The following is a 21,405-nucleotide window of genomic DNA, read 5'->3' as shown; positions in this document are numbered from 1 at the left end:
TTTAAAAATGTTCTTCTTTGTAGTTATTTGTGCATTCTAGATAAAGAGTTATGATTGGCTGTAACCTTGAAAAATGCACTGACACACGCATATCCCCTTGCATTCGCTGGGAAAACCTTTGGAAACCCCAAGTCAGTCGAAAGCCAGAGGAGGGGAAGCCCACAGTGCGACCACAAGCACTGCGATTGGCAACAGTACTCTCGTGCCTCGTGTGGCTGGCAACAAGCGTCCGATGTTGCTGCTGCTCGGCTGCCGCTGTCTGGTGTCTGGTGTCTGGAGGCTCCTCCGAAAACACTTTCGGTTCAATACGCTTTGTGCGTTCGACGCGTGCGGTTCGCTCTGACGGAAACCTCGAATGAAACACCTGGAAAGCTACAAGCTGAGAGCGGATTCGAGCCAACGGATAACTTGACTCCGATTCTGAGGTGCCACCAAAGTTTTGTAGGCGCGTGAACTCGTTACGCATAAATTACGTTTCTGCAACACGCTGACCGCGTTTCTTAACGGACCCACCAGCGGCAGCGGCAGCAGCAGCAGCAGCAGCAGCAGCGGCACCAGCAGCAGCGATTTGTGGCAAGGAGTCGACAATTTTGTTGCCGCTTTCCCCTCGAACCTGTGGCTGTGGCAGTGGCTGGCGCTGCTGCTGTTTCAGTGTGTTTTATTGGCGTTAAAGGTCGTTTACTTTTTGGCGGCATCAACAACTTTTGTTGCTGCTTTGATTTTCATCTCCCCTGTGTCTGTATATGTGATGTGCCTGTGCTGTGCTGTGCCTGTGCCTGCGCCTGTGTCGGTGCATCAAAGTGTGAGTGTGTGTCCGCTTATAGCACACTTTCAATTTTCAATAAAACAAAAGTCAACACAAACCCCAAACACAAAATAGCCCACAAAAATCGCACACTGATCGATGACGTCGATTCGAGATTTGACGCTGCTCGTGACGCTTTTGTGCCTAGAATTTCACGATCATGATAGCACGCATAAGCTGTAAAACACATTCGATTCTCGCAGTATTCGAATCCCCTGTGACACGCGTTCTAGTGAAATGTGGAAATTGTGTCAGCTGATTTGATTCCGTTTGAATGGTGTATAGTGACAAATTTTAAATTAAATAATATTCGTATATAGTGAATTATACAATATACAATACAAATTATACAATACGAAAATAATAAGCTATTAAAAGTAAATATAAAACAAAAATATAATAGTTTCAAAGGTTTGAAATATTTTAATATTCACATTATTCATTGGAATATTATTCCAATTTTTAATTCTATCAGATTTATTGTTGGTTTTTTTTTTTGCAATGATTGCAATGTTTTGCAATGAATTGTAGATGCTTCAGTATTCTCTATAGAAAACAGAAATAAGCCAAAAATGAGAATAAAATAAAATAAAATATATATTGACGTACCTAAAATATTTCGTTTATGCGACTAAATAACAATAATATATGATGCAGAGTATTTTGGGGATTTGGGGATTCTTCTTTATACGACCAGTGCCAGAAGGATTTAAATAAACTCCAAATTACAAATTTAACAAGCTTAAAACTTTATCCAAACTTCTCCCCTGAAAACTTCGATAAAATCAAAAAATAGAACATTGGACGAATCTAAAATTGTGATAAGTCGTGCGAATACAAGTGCATAACAACACAAAGAGCAACGATTTATTTGGTCCCCACACACCGCTTACAGCCAGCCAAATGTCTTCAGAATAGATTTCCCAAGGCAAGCATAATGCTTGGGAACACGAGTAAATCTCGTTCGTTGCGACTTTGGTTATCAGTAGTCAGATTTCGTTTAGTTTAGCCAAAACAGCCAACAAAACAAGAAACAGCCACAGAAAGTGTCAATGCACTGCCAGACCGAGAGCCATCAGCAACGCTGACATCAACCTAGAGAGTGGAGCGCGCCCCGAGTGCAATTGTTAATTATGTATGCCAATCTGGTAGCCAGAAATACTCATAACACTTTAGCGCTAAAGATACCCGCAGACATCAGAAATCTCATGCATTTCATTAACTGTGACAAAAGGAAAAAATACTTGCGAGTAGTCGCCACCCACTGACTACTGACCACCGACCACCGACCACTGACCAGTGACCAGTGACCGCTCTGTCCACAAAGTGTTGACGCGTGTTCGGGTTTCCATTTAGGCTTTGGAGACAGCTCTGCCGAAAGACGAAAGACGAAAGACAGCTCCCCACGATTCCGATTCCCACTCGGCTTGAATGTTTAATCAGAGCCTCGCAGACCTCTCGATGATGCAGCACGCATCAGTCCCAACTTAATTTGTAATCCATCAGCAGCCCCGGGGATGAGCAGCCAGAGCGTAACCTTTTTATTTTAATTTACGAGCTCCAAGTTTCGCTCAACTTAAACCCGTCCAAACTCCAAGCTGGGACAGAAACCATGCCGGGGAGAAAAAGGTTGCTCGGGGCGTCATCAATTTTGGCAAATGTTCTTTCTCAGGCCGCTGCCGCGACCCAGCCAATTGCAGCTAATTGAAAAGTGTGTGCTGAACAAATGGAAAAACCGAATCCTAAGTGCATTTCCAAGGCGAGCCGGGGCAAGTTAACGAGCCGCTTACGGGGGGCGGGGACTCGGAGCAGTGAGCGGTTTTCTATTGATGACGACAGTTTATAAAAATTACGCATGAGCAAACTAATTTTCATTATGAAAAGCGTCAAAGAGACAACAGCAAGCAGCAAGCAGCAAACAGCAACAACGCTGCAGCGACAGATTGAAGTGGGATGAATGCCGCCGTTTGTGCACTCCGATTGAAGAATACTCTTTCCATTTCCACCTAAAGATGTTACATCCAACGAGGAGGCTTCATTCAGAGTTTCCTTTGAATATTCATGGATGCAAGATGCCATTGGGGTATCCAGTCAGCCATTCTCCTTGCATCCACGGAATAGGGTATTTCGCAAGCAAACAAGTCCGGCGACTGCAATCGCAATTTGGTAGCGCAAAAATAAACATTTTCATTTAAAATGTTATATTTATTGAACGGCGACATCTCTTCTGATATGATAACTCAAGGCGTAGGCGTGGGCTCCATCTGTCGTTGGCGGAAATTGTTTCGCAGTGGGAAAACGCAATTGACACGATTTCCCAAATATGTGCCACGACATATAGACACTCGTTCACTCGCTCACTCGTTTACGCACATTATACGAGCATATGGATGTGTGTGGGTCTTTCCCTGGTGTTAATCAAAAGAGCTGTGCAAGTTTTTTAATGATGCTGCTACTTTGGTGTAATTAGGTAAATGGGACGGGAGCGGGAACGGAGACTGGAACTGGCACTGGCACTGGCACTGGGACTGGGACTGGGAGGGAACGATGGGGCAGAAGATGCTGACAAAATCGTTCAAGTTGAAAGGAAAACTTTTGCCCTAATGCAATTTGCGCATTTGCCACAAATGGAAAATTTTCTACTTGGCGTGGAGCAGCTCCATTGGCAGGACCATCTCACCGCACCTCCATTAAGGTGAAAGAATGGAGAGAGTTTTCTTTTTGTCGACTCGAGATGAGGTTTGAGTTTCTTTATTCCTTCAAGAGTGGGTGTCAGAGTTGTTTAATCGATTAATTAAAGGGATCTCTGGACGGCTCGAAGGCTCAAAGGGCAAAGGCTGTTCTTCTCCCTGTACGGACTGCAATAAGTGTCAGCTTCAGTGGAGGGCCGCCGAGCAGCAATCCACCGAGCACAGTCGGCAATTACATGGCAAGACGGAGGGAGGAGGTAGGAAGGGGATCTGGTCTATTCTAGTGGCCTGCCACTGACATCTTCACCCCCCCATTCTCCCATTCACCCATTCACCCATTCAGGCGTTACCAATTTGGGAGCCATAAAACCGTCTGCAAGAAAAAAGAACAAACAAATTTTTGGCTCTGGCCCAGCGTTACACTCGTATTGTTGTCATGTCTGGTGCAGCGGTCAGAGTTGACAGGGTTCGGCGGGTCGGATGCGTAATCAATTGTTGCAGCTTTGTCACGTCTCTGGGAGATGGCCAGAACTATCTCCGAGTCCCTCCCACAGCCACAATCTACTTAATCGAGTTTCGAACACATTTTCAGGTCAGTTGCCAGTTGGCAGCTGCCTTTGTGCTCGATGTTCTATTGATTTCCATACAAATAAATATATTGTACGAGCATGTAACAATAATAAGCAAAATTCCATTTCCATTTGCCAAAATGGATTGCTTACATGTCCGTAAATTAGCCGAAAAGAGGGAGAAAAGAATGGTTAACAAACGAATCAACATTTCAAGCATTAATTACACATTTGGGAATCTCCACGCCAGCACCATCCAAGCAGGCACATCTCAGTCGGCGGACAATTGACCCAAACTGCCAATAAAATTGAGTAGCATGAAATGTAAATAAGAAGCATTCTCTCCTCCTGGCTAATAGCTCGATTATGATGGCGATGACGCTGCCGATTCGCCATCCGAGGAGAATGTAACGAGAAAGCCATAAAATAAACAGTTGAATAATCTCCAATAATGAGAGCTGTTCCCATCTCGCCCTCGGGCCATCATCTTCAAGCCACACGAAATCGATTCGACAGCAAGCCAGCAATTCGAGTAATAACAGCCCAGAATACATGTGAGAATCTTAACAATGGGCCGGCGAAAGGAGAAGGAGAGTTCCGAGATCAAAGCGATCAGAAGTGCCCCGATCAGTGGGATCGACGGGCTATGGCTGGATTCAAGACACATAAACGGATCATAAACGGTTCGGAGGTGTGAACTTTCGTGTGGCCTTTGCTTTGATTGAAGTAAACCCAAACTGATAATTGTTTGGCAGCTCTAAAAATAGACTCCACATTTCTGCATTCATTATTATATTTGCGAATTATCGTAAACGGCACACGAGAGTGCTGTGTAATATGTATATGGGATATGGATGAAAATTCAAGAATTTTATTCTTATTTATGCAAAGGGAAGAATAAACAAAAATGAAGACAACAATTTTCTGTCAGCTGTGATTCCATCCCAACAAATCTGAGACTTCAATTCAGAATTGCATTCTTAAAGTTTTCCACCCTATTGAATCCCATTATCGCCAGCAGAGACTTTTCTTCTTTGATGATATACAAGCAAATTGATTTTCTCCTTAAACAGAAATCACATTTAATTATTTTTCTCTTAAAGTAGTTTTGAGCGCGCCAAAAACCAAATAAATTATGCAACAACTGTCATTAATAAAGTCGAGCGCAAAAAAAAAAACCCAAAATGAATACGAACGCAACAAAAATCGAAAATATCCCACAATGAATCAAGGTCAGCATAAGGCAGGCAGCATAACTGCAGCGGCAGTGGCAGAGGCAGCGGCAGCGGCAGAGTCAGTGGCAGTGGCAGCGGCAGCTCGGCAACAAATTAAAGTTGCATTTTGTGTTGAAAATCCAGTTTTGTATTTGGCGAGCTGCACTTGAAAAAAATTCGCAAACAATCCAAAAAGTGCAAAAACAACAAAAAACCAACTGAAACTGACGTTCGAGCCGCTGCTGCTGTTGCGGTTGTGCGTTGATTTCTTTTACATATCAAGTGAGCCGAAATTCGAAATTGATTCAATGAAGCCAGAACACAAGTTTGCATTTCGAGTCGAGAGCAGAGCTGGCTGGATTCTTTTCTGGGGGAAATATAAATTCACTGCATGTCAAAATCAATTTTCAGCTTTGATTAAACTTTGCCAGCTTTGCCAGATCGGGTTTCATTTTGATATTTTTCATATTTTCCACGGACACACACACGGCGTGTTTTTTTGGGGCGTGTCAGTGTCTGCGCTCTTGTAATTAATCGCTGCGAATGCAAAAATTTATGAGATTTCCATGAGTTTTTGAAGCTTACCGTGGCTGCAGAGCTTCGTAGCTACGGGCAGGGCATGTGGGCTGAGCTGACCGCTGTCCGAAGTGGCATTGAAGTGCGTGGAAAAGTGCGTCAGAAAAGCACACACGTGCGACCGACCATATATCATTTAAAGTCACAGTCACAACAAAATCGTGTGACAATTAACTCGCCAAGACACCCGTACCCGACCACAGCTACCACTACGAGTACGAGTACGAGTGCGAGTGCGAGTACGAGTGCGAGTACGAGTGCGATTTTGGGCTCGGCAATCGTTCAACTGTGAATATTTGCATGGCTCAGCCTCAGCCGAGCCGGCGATAAGGCGCTTTAACGATTATTTGATAAACGAGATTGAGATTGATCTGTCAAAATAACCAGCCAATGTCAACCAATCAATTGAGCAGCTAATACCGCCATATTCAGATCATTTAGGCCTGTCAAAGTTGCCCAGAAATTGAGCTTTGCCGTTTGCTCTCTCCAGAGTTCCAGAGCATAGCGCCATGGCATACGAAAAGCAATGTCCAATTATCTATTGTAGAGAAACTACCAAGGTGTATATAATAACTTAGAGATTTGTTCAAATTCTGTACATTCTTCAAGGGGACTTCCTTGAGCACTCATAACAAAATAAGGACTGTATTATCCAGTTAGTCAATCCTTTCAGTGAAAGCGTTAACCAAGTTTTTCTATGATTTACAGCCCGAGTATCTCGTTCTAAAACACTGTGGAACTTTACCCATAGCCCATACCCACTTATGATATTGAGTCGTGAGCAAACAAAATCCCTTAACCACCTACGGGTATTGGAAGAGAAACATGAAGCACTTTAAGCCCGCCAATACGCCGGGCGGGGCCTCATCCACCGCCTAAGAGGTTCGGAGAAATGTTTCCATTTTGCTGCCAATTTTCCGCACAAAACAATCTGCGAAACGTGTGCATGCATTTGGCTGCCTTTTGGTTTTGATTTTGTCCCATACTGTGTGTTTTTATCTTCGTGGCTATGTTTGGCTTCACCTTTTCAGTTTCAGTTTCAGTTTCAGTTTCAGTTTATTTTTGTTTTTCTTTTTGCCTCACACCCCACTCCGAGTGCAAATATTTGAATTTTCAGATTCGTTTGCAGATGGTTTAAAGTTCTTGGGGGCCCGCATTTGCGTTGTTGCTAGGGGAAGATGATATTAATTTAGCGGATATCATAATAATTTCTATATTAGGGGAAGATATACATACGTAAGAAGAGTAAGACCTCCATTTTATTTTGTACACTCGCACAATATCTACATATCTCTTAGTTTACGCAGCAGTTTTCATCGCCTTGTCGTCAACCTGTTCAAAATCTTTCAAATCGCATAAAAGATACTAAATACCCGAGTGTTTACCATTGATATTCATAGCAAATAACAATTGATGCTTGTTTACAATTAGCAAAGTCGAGAGGAGTGAACGAATTATTAGTCATGAATGGAAATGGGCAAATCCATAAAATACTCCCCAGATTCGATTATCGGCAATTGAAATCCCTCATGTCATCGTTTGCTGTATTTTTAGTGCTATTTTTGGTACCCTTTCAAAAGGTATTTTCGTTTTATGTTATATCTATATTTTACTCTCAATTGAACATGAGGATAGTTTTTACCTCTATTTAATCAGATTCTGTTTCGGAATTCGACCACTATGATGGGTGTCAAAAATAAGTATTATCGGAAAAAAGTTTTTTTTCTATTAAATCAACGTAGATGAGTATCTAATAATTATCAAATGCATATATCTATATGACTCTTAAAATAGCTCACAAGCGGCAAGGGTATAAGAAATTCGACAACCAAAAGATAGCCTTTGGGCATTTTTTTCTCATGCTTTTTTGGCTCTTTGCCTTATCCACGGGCCACATTTCGGAGGTGGCCAACTATCCGCATGTTGTTGGTGGCGGGGGAGGATGGCTGGTTGCTATTGGCGAGGTCAGTGGAACATAAACATGCCATAAATCATCGAGCAGGAGTGTGCGCGAGGTGGGAGCGGAGCCGCCGGCTCGTGCTGCGGATAACGGTGGGAAATCTCTTTTATTTCTGGACATATTTTTGCCCTGCTCATCCTGCGCGACCCGTCACCGAGCACCGAGTCACAGAGCATGGCAGCCAGAATGTGGAGTAAAGATTCATTTAGTTGGTTCGCATATAAAAAAGCGATTCGTCGACACTTTGTAGCCCATTGCAAATCCAAAACTGTCAACAGACTCATTAATTATGGCCGGCAATAGTGCTGAAAAATGGGCCTGACCAACCGTTCTGCATGGAGCATTCTGTGTCAAATTTGTCATTCATCAGCTCCGCCTTTGTGTGCGGAAGGTAGGAGTGGGCTCCTTCAGGCCTTTTGTTTTTGACAGGAACACGGCTCTGTGTGAATGAGCGTCGGTCAGTGTCCAGTCCCCGGCTGATTGGGGCCATTGTTGATATGAAGTGTTTGACGGGCTGTTGGCTAATTTTCTCCTTTATGAGTTCGGATTCAGTTTGGAAAAGTTTCTTTGTGCAGCTGATAAGGGTAATGTGCCGAAAAGTTTACGGAACCCGAACATATTACCTTTTTAAGGACGTTCGTTGCTATATGTGAAACTTTTTGAAAGGGCTATGCAATGAAATATAATTACGCATTGGCGAACATGTCACATATGAATGTACGATGAGGAGCTAGTCCTAAATTTAAATAAAATAATTATAAATCACCCAAAATGGCAGCACGGTGGGGGTAACCCCTTATCTTTTTACAGTTTTGTAGACGATTTATCTGAGATACTTGAAGCGCAACGCATTATGAAGTATTATATTATTGATCAGCTTGTGCTGATCGAATACTCATTCGAGTTTCCTTTTTCATGTGTGTCAGGCAGGCCCTGTTTCAGATTTAATCCAAGATCGCTTCACTATATCAAGAGCTGCCAAATCAGGCTTTGCCTCTGAACCGATTATCCAACCGATATTCGATATTGTATCATATGGCTGCCATGAGGATGATCGTTCGTAAAAAAGTCTTTGTGCAATTAACCCAAATCGTGCTCATTCCTTAATATATCGCCGAATACGTATTCAAAATGACACGAAATAATTTGCTTATTCTGTCTCGGCTAACGAGGATTGATAGTGACGATCAATCACGAGCGAATGTACACATTTATAAATACATAAAGCGAAACGTGACACTCCATTAACCCCCCATTATCCCCCTCGCAGACAGCATCAATCACACCCGAGGGAGACCCTGGAACGGTGTGCATCTGCGAAACGTTAGGCGAGGCGACGTGAAACGCAAGAGATCAAAGTGAATCGAATCGTAAGGCCAAAGCAGAGAACGAAAGGAATCACAAAGAGAATCCAATAACAGTGCTACAATGCAGCAGAAAGTAAATGCACGGTAAATACGAAAATTGAATAGGAAAAACGCGAGGCAAGAGCGTACGTATAGAGTGCGAGCGGGAGAGGAAAGCGGGAGGACGAGCGGCGTCGGGCGTCGTGCGTCGGCAGCCGGGAATCATGAGCGAGAAACGAATCGCACACAAAACTGTCATCAAATGACAAATGCTTGACAGCATCAATCAGCAACTGCGACGACAACAGCGACGGCGACTGAGACGACAGCTATGGCAATGCATTGCCGGCGGCGTCGGGAGAGCGTCTGCGCTTGCAGTGGAGACAGCGGCAGTTTGTGGGTGCGTTTAAAGCTCTGCTCTCTGCTGCTGCTGCTGCTGCTGCTTCTGCTTCTTCTGCCAGTAACAGCGTCGAACACCACCTTAGCGGTAAGCGAGGAAACCAAAGAGAACCAAGCTTCAGCCAAGCAAGAAAATCATCGAGGAGAACCACTTAGTGAACAATTTAGCCAAATAACTGTTAACAGAACGTCAGCAACGCCCACTGCAACGCCCAATACCACGCCCACTACCACGCCCCTGAGCACGCCCAGCACCGCCATGGCGACGGGAATCAGGGAGAACGTCATGCTGCCCTCGGCAGATCCCGAGCGCGAGGCCCAGATTCTCTACGAGAAGTCCCTTCAGGAGTACCACGGCAGCCAGATGGCAACCGCAGCCACCGCGGACGCAGGCAGCGGCAGGCCGCAGCAGCGTACGCTGCACTCGCTCTGCGAGCGCTGGCAGCAAAAGCATTGCCACTGCAGCGGCAGCCTGGAGAGCGTCAAGCTGACCTGCCGCGGCATCGGCATCCTGGCAGTGCCCGTCAACCTGCCCACCGAGGTCTACTACCTGTGAGTATACCCAGGCGGGGTTCAAACTAGGGTCTAACTAGGATGCTACTGGGAAAAACTTTTCTGTCTTACATTTCACTTTATTATTCTTCAAGAAGAATACTCATTACATGAACAACCATTCCAACAAAATCTATGTGTATGTATTTCTTTTTCAAATAATTTTTACCTCATTGAGTACTACTACCACACGAATCACACATAAGTTGCAGCAATTAAATTGGGAATGATACAGAAACTTCCTCTTATTGAGCGATTAGGATGGCTTACAAACCGAGATTTCGAGGCATTTTGCCGCTGCTCGCATTCCTCAATCCGCATAATTACAAGTCAATTTCGCAGTCTTCGGTCCGATTCGGTTTCGGGCGATTTTGGCATGCGGTTTAATCTAATTACACATACGCCACGTTGTGCAGCGTTTCGCAATCATCGCCATCGTCATCATCATCATCATCATCAGCGTCAGCGTGTCAACGCTGCCAGTGCTCACGTATGAGAGTCACGTTTTCTTGCCGCCGACGGGCTCTCTCAAAGGAGTTTGGAGCCGTTTTTGGCCGAGCCAAAGTTTCTTTCCACTGATTAATGGCCAACTCGAACCGTCCATATATAAATAAGTAAATAGCTTATTAATTAACGCATCGCTCGTCGCTCAGGGACCCCAGTCATAAGCCATTTAAATCACTTGCATCTTATGCCAGCGAATCACGTGAACGATGAGTCTTCAAAGTTTTCGCTGGGCAAACAGATCGCATCTTTTTGGAAAACTCTTTCCATGCCAGGCAGTTCATCTTCATTGTTATGCCATTTTCCCTTCTGGAGGGGTCTAAGGTTCGCTCAATATGTTTTTATTCCGTACCCGGTTTGATTGATAGCCCACCCATTGGGATCTTTTTTTCTTGGCATCATTTAAGCCTCGTTTTCTATTCATGACAATGGAAGTGTTTTTTGCTCGACTCGGTGGCTTTTTGATAGATGAATTGATGGGGCTGCCAATGATTCCATAAAGTTATTAATTTGCTTATTGTTTTTGCTTTCTTTCTGTCATTTACGTCTTACACAGGGACTTGGGCAACAACAATCTAACCAAATTGGAGGCCAACTCATTTTTTATGGTACCACATCTGGAGGAGCTGTAAGTATAAGTGGATCGAAAATTTCCTGATTAATAGAAGAAGGAATTGCGAAAAAAGTTCTACAAAGAATTTGAAATTATTATACATTCCTTCAGCATTGCCATGCTTTACAGAATTAATGATCAAGTGTACCGGTTTGATTCATTGTCCAGATTATTCCACCCTTCGCCCACTGTCCCTCTGTGTGTCAGACCTCCATTGGGGTATTTTAGAAACCGCAGAACTTCCCCATTTTAATCTGTGCCGGACTCGAACAACAGGAGCAGAAAATATGACAGCAGTATAAAAAACTTTCGTCATTTTAACGGGCAAAGTTGCCCTTCACGGGCGTGGCAACTCATTATTCAATTTCACAGCAAACCCCTCCCATCCACAAATCCACAAACACAAAACAGCAAAAACAAAAAAAAGCGAGATAGAAAAAATCACAGCGGTCAACACCCTACCCATCCCTGACCAAAGCTAACCCCAGCCTCAGCCTCAACTTCAACCACTGTCCTGGGCCGGGCCGAGTCTTTGGTAATATAAATTACTTGATTACGCTGTATATTTCAGCGAGTTGGCACGATTAATTACTCCTGACTGTGCTATCCTTGCAATTTCCTGCACTTTAGCCGGAGACACTCGACTTTAGTTTAACTTTATTCCGGATATTTTGTTGACCAAGGGAAGGTTTATTTGCAGGACTTTGTCGGACAATAGCATCATTAATATGGATCCCAATGCATTTTATGGTTTGGGCAAATTGAAACGTTTGAATTTGCAGAACTGTGGCCTCAAATCGTTGCCGCCGCAGTCGTTCCAAGGACTTGGCCAGCTGACTAGCCTGTAAGTATGCCACAGAAAAGTATTTAACAAATAAAGCACCATCATTCCTGCCTGCTTGAGTATCTGTGCGGGTACGTGGAGTGGACGTTGATGTTGGCTTTTATGCATTGCAATTAAGTTGAGCATAGGATATCGTCGAGACGGAGAAGCAGATCAAGGACTCCTCAGCTGGATCAACATCTACTCGCATTTGTTTGTCTCACACAAACTTAGAAGCGAACACACATGCACCAGCACAGCAATTACACGCTATTTTCTCATTTTTTTCGCAATCCTTTTACACTTTTCCCGCTGTTTCCCCCCGTTTTTCCGTTTATATTTGGATACTTTTGCCATGGCTAAAAAACACAAACCACCCGACCAACCCACGACCCATCAAGTCAATTGAATGGCAACGCCTTGGCCAGTCTGGATGGGGATTGTCTGGGGCACTTGCAGCGGCTCCGCACCCTGCGACTCGAGGGCAATCTCTTCTATCGCATCCCGACGAACGCCCTGGCCGGACTCAGAACCCTCGAAGCACTGTGAGCCTTTGATTTGCTTATTTCCAAACTTTTCACACTAATTATTTCCCTCTGCATGTCCAGCTAAAATTGTTGATCTAACCAAACGAAATTGGCAAACTGTTGGCTTGTTTTTCTAATCCATGTCGCTGTTGGGCCATTATGAATATTTATTTTTCCACCCTTGAGTATTTTTTGGCATGCGTTCGGGTAATTTTTTGGATAATTTTTGAGCCGCAATTAGCAGAAGTGTTTAAGTCTGACAATTTATGTGCGGTTCGCATTTTCAAACTAATTATGCTAATTTTTAGGCTTAACTAACTAACTAATTTTCAGGGAATAAAATATATATCATATATAACCATTTCAATGCATTAATCTTTTACGTACATACATACATATGTGTAAAACTAGCACTCAGCCTTAAATTGCATGCCAGTGTTCTCTTCGCTGAACAGTAAATCTTTAATAAACGAACCATAACCAATAATAATAATTTTATGTGCATGTTTATCCGCGTACTTTGACCCCTCAAGTTTTGCCATCGTATTACCATTTTTGATCTATAAACTTACTCCAACCACAAAAAGAATTGAATTATAAATGAAAGTTAAGGGATAATAAAACCGTGCCATTGCTCATAATTCTCCCCGTCTGCTTCCACTTTACGCCAACCATCGCCAGCAATTTGGGCAGCAATTTGTTGACAATAATAAACGACGAGGACTTTCCCCGAATGCCAAACTTGATCGTGCTGTAAGTAATCGGAGTCACCCCACACCGCTCCCTATGTGCTCAAGTTGCAGCATTAATTTTCTTTCGTTTTTACTGCAGCTTGCTGAAGCGAAATCAAATCATGAAAATCTCCGCGGGGGCTCTCAAAAATTTAACCGCCTTAAAAGTTCTGTAAGTAACAAAAGCAAGAGCTCCGAAATACTTTCAGCACTTTACACACACATGAGCAGGGCAGACATGACATAAGCCCCCTGACACCACTTCGACCTACAAAACTGCAATTGATATCGAATAGAAAAATACAAAAATCGTAGCAAGTGAGTCCGAAGTGTGTATACACTAGTTGCGACCTCAGAGCAGCATCAATATACATAGGCATCTAAACAGTTTTCGGAAATGTGTTAAGTAATGTTCGTCCTTGTAGGATATTCCCATTAAATGTTTGTGACACTTCCAACCAGTTCATCCACCAACCATATCATTTATTCATTTTTATTTAAGAAAAACCGGATCTTTCTTAGCGATGACTAGAAGCAAGACAAGGGGGGTGTACAGTGTACCCCTTCTGCAATGTAATGGTAGCAATTGTTAGGACGAGGAAAACGCGAGGCAACTTTAGTCAAGCACAAAGTGCCAAGTGGAAATGGTGTTTATCCGTTTTGCGGCCATGGCTCGAATAAATTTCAATTTTCCACCAAAAGTGTGGGAAAAAGTTTTCGTTTTTCTTTTTATTTTTACTCCCGGTTCGGTTCGGTTCGGTTTGGTTCAGCAACTTAAATTGTCGTCGACCGCGTTGACGTTTTGCTCTGCTGTTTACCGCAAATTTTCGGCTTTTGCACTGCATATTCTCACTTCTCCGTGGGCCCATAAAAACTTCCGCTCCTTAGCCGTGGCCTCCCTCTGGGCGGGACAGCAGACAAATATGCAAATTTATGTTGTGGCTGACAGACTTCCATTCTCTTTGTGAAGGAGGATACGGAGGGGGTGCGGCGGCAGGGGCGTGGCAAACCTTCCGAGGAATGCATCAAGTGAAAGTGAAAAACTTTCGCCGTGCAACGCGTAAATCTAAGCATTGAAGAAGAATGGGGAGAACGTTCCGTGTGCATGCTAGCATTTGTTTCTGGATTCATGGGAAACACCGCCCGGATGTGGGCGAGACTCTTTAGGGGAGACTCTTCTGCACTCGGAGTGGGTCATATGCAGAAGTTGGGGCTGGGGGCCAGAGCAGCTGTTGTTTGTAGTTTCTACCGCAGAGGGGACGAGCTTGCGCAATAACATTTTGCTGGTACAAGGAGCACAAGGAAGAACATGCCTCTTGCATGTTGAGTATTTTGATCTATCTAGAGTATTTGCCTAATGAATGTGCGATGTTTCAGAAAAATATTACCCAAAGAGAAGTAGTGTGAAAAACCAAAAACCAAACCAAATCAAATCGTATTTTATTTGAGAGATTTGAGCATTCTCCATTATGCTACATTTTATTTGAATATTCAATCTTTCAGTATCCCCAGGTAGAAATGGTCGAAAATCAATGCACTTCAATGCACTTTAAAATACTCGTCAACTTTATTTTCATGCATAAATTTGCACACTCCCTGCCAGAGGAAATTGGAAACCCTCCGGTTCGAAATACGTGCTGTCACGTAGCCAAACTGACCCCAAACAAAGCCATGAGAATGTGATTGTGAATATTCCAGGAACGAGAAGGAGACTCCGTTCCTACTGTAATCGAAATATACAAAAATATACTTTAAATATGCGTCTGTGCTGTCTTTCTTTGCAGGGAACTGGATGATAATTTAATAAGCAGTTTGCCCGAGGGTCTCAACAAATTGTCGCAGCTGCAGGAGCTGTAAGTCTTCCCCAGATACTCCCATCCCCCTCCTCACTCCCGTACACAGATATCCTATAAGAAAACAGGTGCCCGGCCGAGATTAGAAAGCACGGATGGGATGCAACTGCTGCCCGTGGTTGTTGACTTGCCACAGCATTTCCTACATTGTCGGGCGGCAAACAGGCGGAAAACAAAAATCATAACGCATCATTACTTGTGGAATTTATAGCCCCTGCCCCAAGCTTCCCCTTCCTGAGTCCTCCTTCTATTCGAATGTCATAAGAAAACCAACCGAGAACTCCAATCGAGAGCTGAAAGTTGCATTTTGTTTTTGCCTCACGCCCGCTTCCATGTGCAGCTCCAGCTGCACTATAGCAGCCACATCATGTGGCAACAGTCAGTGGCAACTGTCATGGCAATGTTGACATCGTTTGCGATTGCAGCTCCCCAAGGAAATTCAATTTCTGGTAAACAGGATAATTATGAGCATGTTAAATGTTGCGATAAAAGCCACGCTGCGCTGCATCCCAGAGCCATCGCGACCATGATTGGGGAATTAAGCTGGAAAATAAATTGGGAGGAGGGCGGGGCAGAGACTCCTCCATTTCCTGGCATGTGTGCGGCTTGGCAACGACAAAAAAATCAAATTTAAAAGGATTAAAACATTCACTAAGCGTCTGCTATTTCTTGACTCAGTTTTTCAGTCGGGAAAGGAGAGAAAGTTAGCCGAATGGGAGCCCCGAAGCCCAGACAATGCCACAAATTAAACTAGATAAGCAACGGGATTTTGTAGAAAGTCGCCAAAAGAGGGACAGACATAGAGAGGGAGACAATATATGAACGAAAGTTCATTTGTTTGGTTCAAAATTTAAAGAAGGATGCGGGCATCGAAACAACTTTTGTGGCTGCTGATTGCGGTTCTGAGAGCTTGCATTCAGCTGCACTTCCCAGACCAGCGCCTGAATGGTGGCCAAGAAAAACGAAAAGACGTTAAAAATATGAGAATCGAAAAGAATGCAGTTGTCACAGTTTATTTTTGGGTTTCTTGCTGTGTTGGTTGCTTGGCAAACTTGACTTTTAAATGCAGCTGTTTCCGAGTGCCACTTGCCAGGAGAGTGCATCCAAAAGATACTTTTCTTGGCAGTTGGTAAACGGTTTTATTAAATTTCCTTGAAACCCCCTCTTTCCCCCACTGCCACACTGCCACACTGTTCCTTCCAGTTCTATGACCAGCAATCGATTGCGATGGATAAACGATACGGAGCTGCCGAGGAGCATGCAAATGCTGGACTTGAGAGCCAATCCCCTTTCCACCATTACGGCAGGCGCCTTTCGAGGAATGACCAAGCTGAGGAAGCTGTAAGTTGAGAGCAGACCCTGATGGATCTTTAGTAGAAGTATCTCTTTCCCTCATCCTATAGAATCCTTTCGGATGTGCGGACTCTCCGCGCTTTTCCCGATCTCGAGGCCTGCCACGCACTGGAGGTACTCAAGCTGGACCGTGCCGGCATCCAGGAGGTGCCAACGAATTTGTGCCGTCAAACGCCAAGACTGAAGAGTTTGTAAGTGTGGGAGAACGTCATAGAACTAGCCCATGATAAACTGAGATATTCTGTTTCTTCAAATCACAGAGAACTAAAAACCAATTCCCTGAAACGCATCCCAAATTTAAGTAGCTGCAGAGACTTAAGGCTGTTGTGAGTATTGGACATTGTACTAGGGAACTGCCTCTGACCTCCATTCCTTTCAGAGATCTATCGAGCAATCAAATTGAGACCCTTCAGGGCAAACCCTTCCACGGTCTGAAGAAGCTGAACGATCTGCTTCTCTCGTACAACCGCATCAGTGCACTCCCACAGGATGCTTTCCAAGGCATACCCAAGCTGCAGCTGCTGTAAGCTAAGATCATTGGGGAACTATGAGGAAACCTCTAATAGGTTCTTCGATTTTGTATCTACAGCGATCTGGAGGGAAATGATATTACCTCCATACACAAAGAGGCCTTTGCCGGTTTCACCGCCCTCGAAGATCTCAATCTGGGCAACAACATCTTCCCTGAGCTGCCCGAGTCGGGCTTGAGAGCTCTGCTGCATCTGAAGACCTTCAACAATCCCAAGCTGAGGGAATTTCCGCCTCCGGACACCTTTCCGCGCATCCAAACGCTGATTCTGTCCTATGCCTATCATTGCTGCGCCTTTCTGCCCCTGGTTGCGATGTCAGCGAAGAGGAAAACCTCACAAGTGCAGGAGGCGGTACTCTTTCCCTCCGATGCTGAGTTCGACATGACGCTATGGAACAACAGCATGATGAATATCTGGCCACAAATGCGTAAGTAGCTCAAGAGTACATACCCAATAGCCCATACACACACATATGCTGTCAACAAAGTAGCAGGATATCATGGAGCAGATCAGTCTTAGTCTACAGGTATTTCGTTAGCATAGATCTCCAGCACACAGAAGAAACTAAATAGTTGACCATAAAGATTGACAGAATGACCGAATCTGGATCAGACCGGATCAATATTACAGCCAGAAGCACCAAATGAAATTCCACATACTTACTATCCTCCTTCAGTGTGTGCCTCCCCTAGCGGAGGGGAGTGAGATATAACGGCTTGAGTTTCTGTGAGAAGAGGGAGAGAGACAAATGAGGCGTAAAAATAGAAATTTATAAAATTCTAATAAAATAGGTTATTAAATGAAAAGCAGCTAAGCGAAGTGCAAGAATTAACATTAGCGGTCGCGGTTTCATCTATTTCTCTCCTTTTTATACCCGATACTCAAAATGAGTATTGGGGTATATTAGATTTGTGGTAAAAGTGGATGTGTGTAACGTCCAGAAGGAATCGCTTCCGACCCCATAAAGCATCAATAGCCGAGTCGATTGAGCCATGTCTGTCTGTCCGTCTGTCCGTCTGTCCGTCCGTCCGTCTGTCCGTCCCCTTCAGCGCCTAATGTTTTGGTGTTTTGTTGGATGGATCCCGATGTTTTGGATCCAGACTTCTGTGATATGTCACTGCTACAAAAATATTTCAAAACTTTGCCCCGCCCACTTCCGCTCCCACAAAGGGCGAAAATCTGTGGCATCCACAATTTTAAAGATACGAGAAAACTAAAAACGCAGAATCGTAGAGAATGACCATATCTATCTGATTGCTGAATCTGGATCAGATCAGATAATTTTTGTAGCCAAAAGGAACAAATCAATTTGCATTGGCTACGCAGAGCCCGACGTCACGCTCAGACTGATTTTCTGTCTGTGTCGTTTAATATTAGCGGCGTCTGGAGGAGGAGGAGAGACATACTGACTAAGTATCGGGTATAAATGTAGAGTTGCGGTGTCCGCAGCAACTCACAACGTTCCCCCTCGTTTTTTATCATGATAAGTGCGAGCAAAATTGAGAGACATCGCGGTCTGCTTTACCGATCCTACCAAAGCCCTCTCTCCCCACATTTATCAACAGATCAATTCGTCCCTTTTTTCGCAAAGGAATCTAAGACAGAGGGAGAGAGAGAGAAGGAATGCTGTAGTCATCCGTATAGTATCCCTTGCAGCGGCTCACAATGTTCCCGATCGTTTTCTTGAGTTTTTATATGCAAAATTAAAGAATACAAATTCCAAACATGGACGAAGTAGTGACAGATTTATCATTTTCTCTTCTGTTCTCTTCAGACAATCTCAGCAAGCAGCTGGGAGCAGCCATGCACGATCCCTGGGAGGGGGCCACATTCGGCGAGGATCAGCTGCAGTCCCCGACGGGTGGACAATCGCCCACTAGCTACATGGAGGAGTATTTCGAGGAGCACGACGTGAGCGGGCCTGCCACGGGCTATGGCTTTGGAACGGGTCTGTTCTCGGGCATGTCCGCGGATGACTTTCAGCCGGGGTCGGTGCAATGTCTGCCAATGCCCGGGCCCTTCCTGCCGTGCGCCGATCTCTTCGACTGGTGGACTCTGCGCTGCGGCGTGTGGGTGGTCTTCCTGCTGGCCCTCCTCGGAAACGGCACCGTGGTTTTTGTGCTTCTCTGCTCTCGCTCGAAGATGGATGTGCCCAGATTCCTGGTGTGCAACCTGGCGGCCGCGGACTTCTTCATGGGCTTCTACCTGGGCATTCTGGCCATTGTCGACGCAGCCACTCTCGGGGAGTTCCGGATGTTTGCCATCCCCTGGCAGATGTCGCTGCTGTGCCAGCTGGCCGGGTTCCTGGCAGTGCTCAGCTCTGAACTCTCGGTCTACACTCTGGCCGTGATCACGCTGGAGCGGAACTACGCAATCACCCATGCCATACACCTGAACAAGCGCCTTTCCCTCCGGCAAGCTGGCTATATCATGAGCGTGGGCTGGGTCTTCGCTTTGATCATGGCTCTTCTCCCCCTGCTGGGCGTCTCGGACTACCGGAAGTTCGCTGTGTGTCTGCCCTTCGAGACGACGACGGGAGTGGCCAGCCTGACCTACGTTATATCCCTGATGGTCATCAACGGGTGTGCCTTCCTCACGCTGATGGGCTGCTACCTGAAGATGTACTGGGCCATCCGGGGCAGCCAGGCCTGGAACACGAACGACTCCCGGATAGCCAAGCGCATGGCTCTGCTGGTCTTCACCGACTTCCTCTGCTGGTCCCCCATCGCCTTTTTCTCGATCACGGCCATCTTCGGCTTGCAGTTGATCTCTTTGGAGCAGGCCAAGATCTTCACGGTGTTCGTTCTGCCCCTCAACAGCTGCTGCAACCCCTTTCTCTACGCCATCATGACGAAGCAATTCAAGAAGGACTGTGTCACACTCTGCAAACACTTCGAGGAGTCGCGCGTAATGGGAGGCGGCACGGGCGCAAGAGGTGCCGTGGCCCGGGCAAAGAGGGGGGAGCTGCCACCGCCACTCCTACCGGCGACGGCGGCTCATCCGCCGGGCTGCCGCTGCCTGAGAATGCTGCCCAGCGAGATGCCCAATTGGCACAAGATGGAGCAGGCGCCGGGTCTCTGGCAGCGCCTGAGAACATTCTGCTGTGGCGACCGGCGCCGCCGCCGTAAGCAACGCCGACAGCCGCAGCAGCGACGCCCCAGGGCCTACACCGCCGCAGCCGCCAATCCCTACCAGTACCAGTTCGCTGAGCTGCGACAGCAGCGCCAAAACCGGGCCAGCTCCATCTCTAGCGAGAACTTCTGCAGCTCGCGATCGTCCAGCTGGAGGCACGGCCCGCCCTCCTCCGCTCCGGTACCGCAGAGCAACTGCAGCATGCCGCTGAAAATGATGGAGCCCCACGGGCATATGCACGGGCACGGACGGCGCAGACATTCCGCCTGGCTGATCACCAGAAAGACTTCGCAGGACTCGAATCTGTCAAGCTCGAGGAACGATTCCTCGGCCTCAGCCACCACAGCCAGCACTTCGACCTTCCGACTATCCCGCTCTAGTGCCGGAAGCAGCACGCCTCTGCCCTCGATCATAGGTACGGGAAATCCTTTTGAATCTATGTCATCAATTATGAATTTTATATTTTGTAACTATGCACTCTTCCACAGCCCACAACGGAAAGACATTGAACGAGGTGACAAAGCCTCGTCTGGTGCGACAGGAGGCGGTCCAAGAGGAGGAGGACTCTTCGCCGCCACGTCTGGGAGTGCGCTTCCTGCCCACCATTCCGTCGGCGGCCGACAGTTCGGTCATCCTGGAGGATGGTGACTCGGCCAACACCAGTGGAGTTGCTGGATTTCTGGGCATGCCCCAGCCGGGGGCCTCTAGCGGCTTCCTCATAGCACCCACATCCACACCACCAGTGGTGCTGCAGCCCGAAAAGCCGCCACCCGATCCCAACGATGCCCCGCCATGATGGTGGGACTGGGGCTGGCGGGGGCTGGGCAGAGCCAACCGGGAGACCTTCTTGTAGAGGACAAGGGAACAGAAAGCAAACTGTGTTCATAGATTGTATTCGGGGGCGGGGCGGGCAAAGCATAGGGAACTTAGGATAGCTAAAGACAAAGCAAAAAAAAAAACCCCATTAGGCACAAGAAACACGATACAAACATATATTGTACGTAGTCTTAAGTAGTCAATTCGTTAAGCAAAACCAATGCCGACTCTGATCCACTTCAAGCTTAATACGGATCTGCTTTTTTTGTCCAAAATAGTTGGAAAATTTAAATATTTGGCGAACATAAGGATGCGACAGCGCATCATTCAATAGCTCAGTCAATAATGTTTATCAAATGTCGAATGTGTGTTAGCCTCAAAGAGCTCTAAGACCCCAACAACTGCATTTATA

The 21,405-nt window shown here is 45.7% G+C and overlaps 1 protein-coding gene across 1 annotated transcript; it reads left to right on the top strand.

The window, feature by feature from the left end:
• The first annotated feature begins 279 nt into the window (after positions 1-279).
• rk (G-protein coupled receptor rickets) lies at positions 280-21,247 on the top strand. The gene is made up of 15 exons (XM_015181312.2): positions 280-425; positions 9,085-10,111; positions 11,172-11,243; positions 11,929-12,072; positions 12,453-12,596; positions 13,260-13,331; positions 13,410-13,481; positions 15,094-15,162; positions 16,366-16,503; positions 16,566-16,706; positions 16,776-16,841; positions 16,895-17,038; positions 17,105-17,472; positions 18,820-20,592; positions 20,666-21,247. Exons 2-15 carry the CDS (start codon positions 9,492-9,494, stop codon positions 20,971-20,973), a joined length of 4,131 nt encoding a protein of 1,376 aa, XP_015036798.2. The 5' UTR covers positions 280-425; positions 9,085-9,491; the 3' UTR covers positions 20,974-21,247.
• Positions 21,248-21,405: the final 158 nt, after the last annotated feature.

This window comes from Drosophila pseudoobscura, chromosome 4 (genome assembly GCF_009870125.1).
Source record: "Drosophila pseudoobscura strain MV-25-SWS-2005 chromosome 4, UCI_Dpse_MV25, whole genome shotgun sequence".
Taxonomy (NCBI): domain Eukaryota; kingdom Metazoa; phylum Arthropoda; class Insecta; order Diptera; family Drosophilidae; genus Drosophila; species Drosophila pseudoobscura.
Note: the sequence above shows the minus strand (reverse complement) of the source record. Positions and strands in the feature narration are given on the sequence as shown.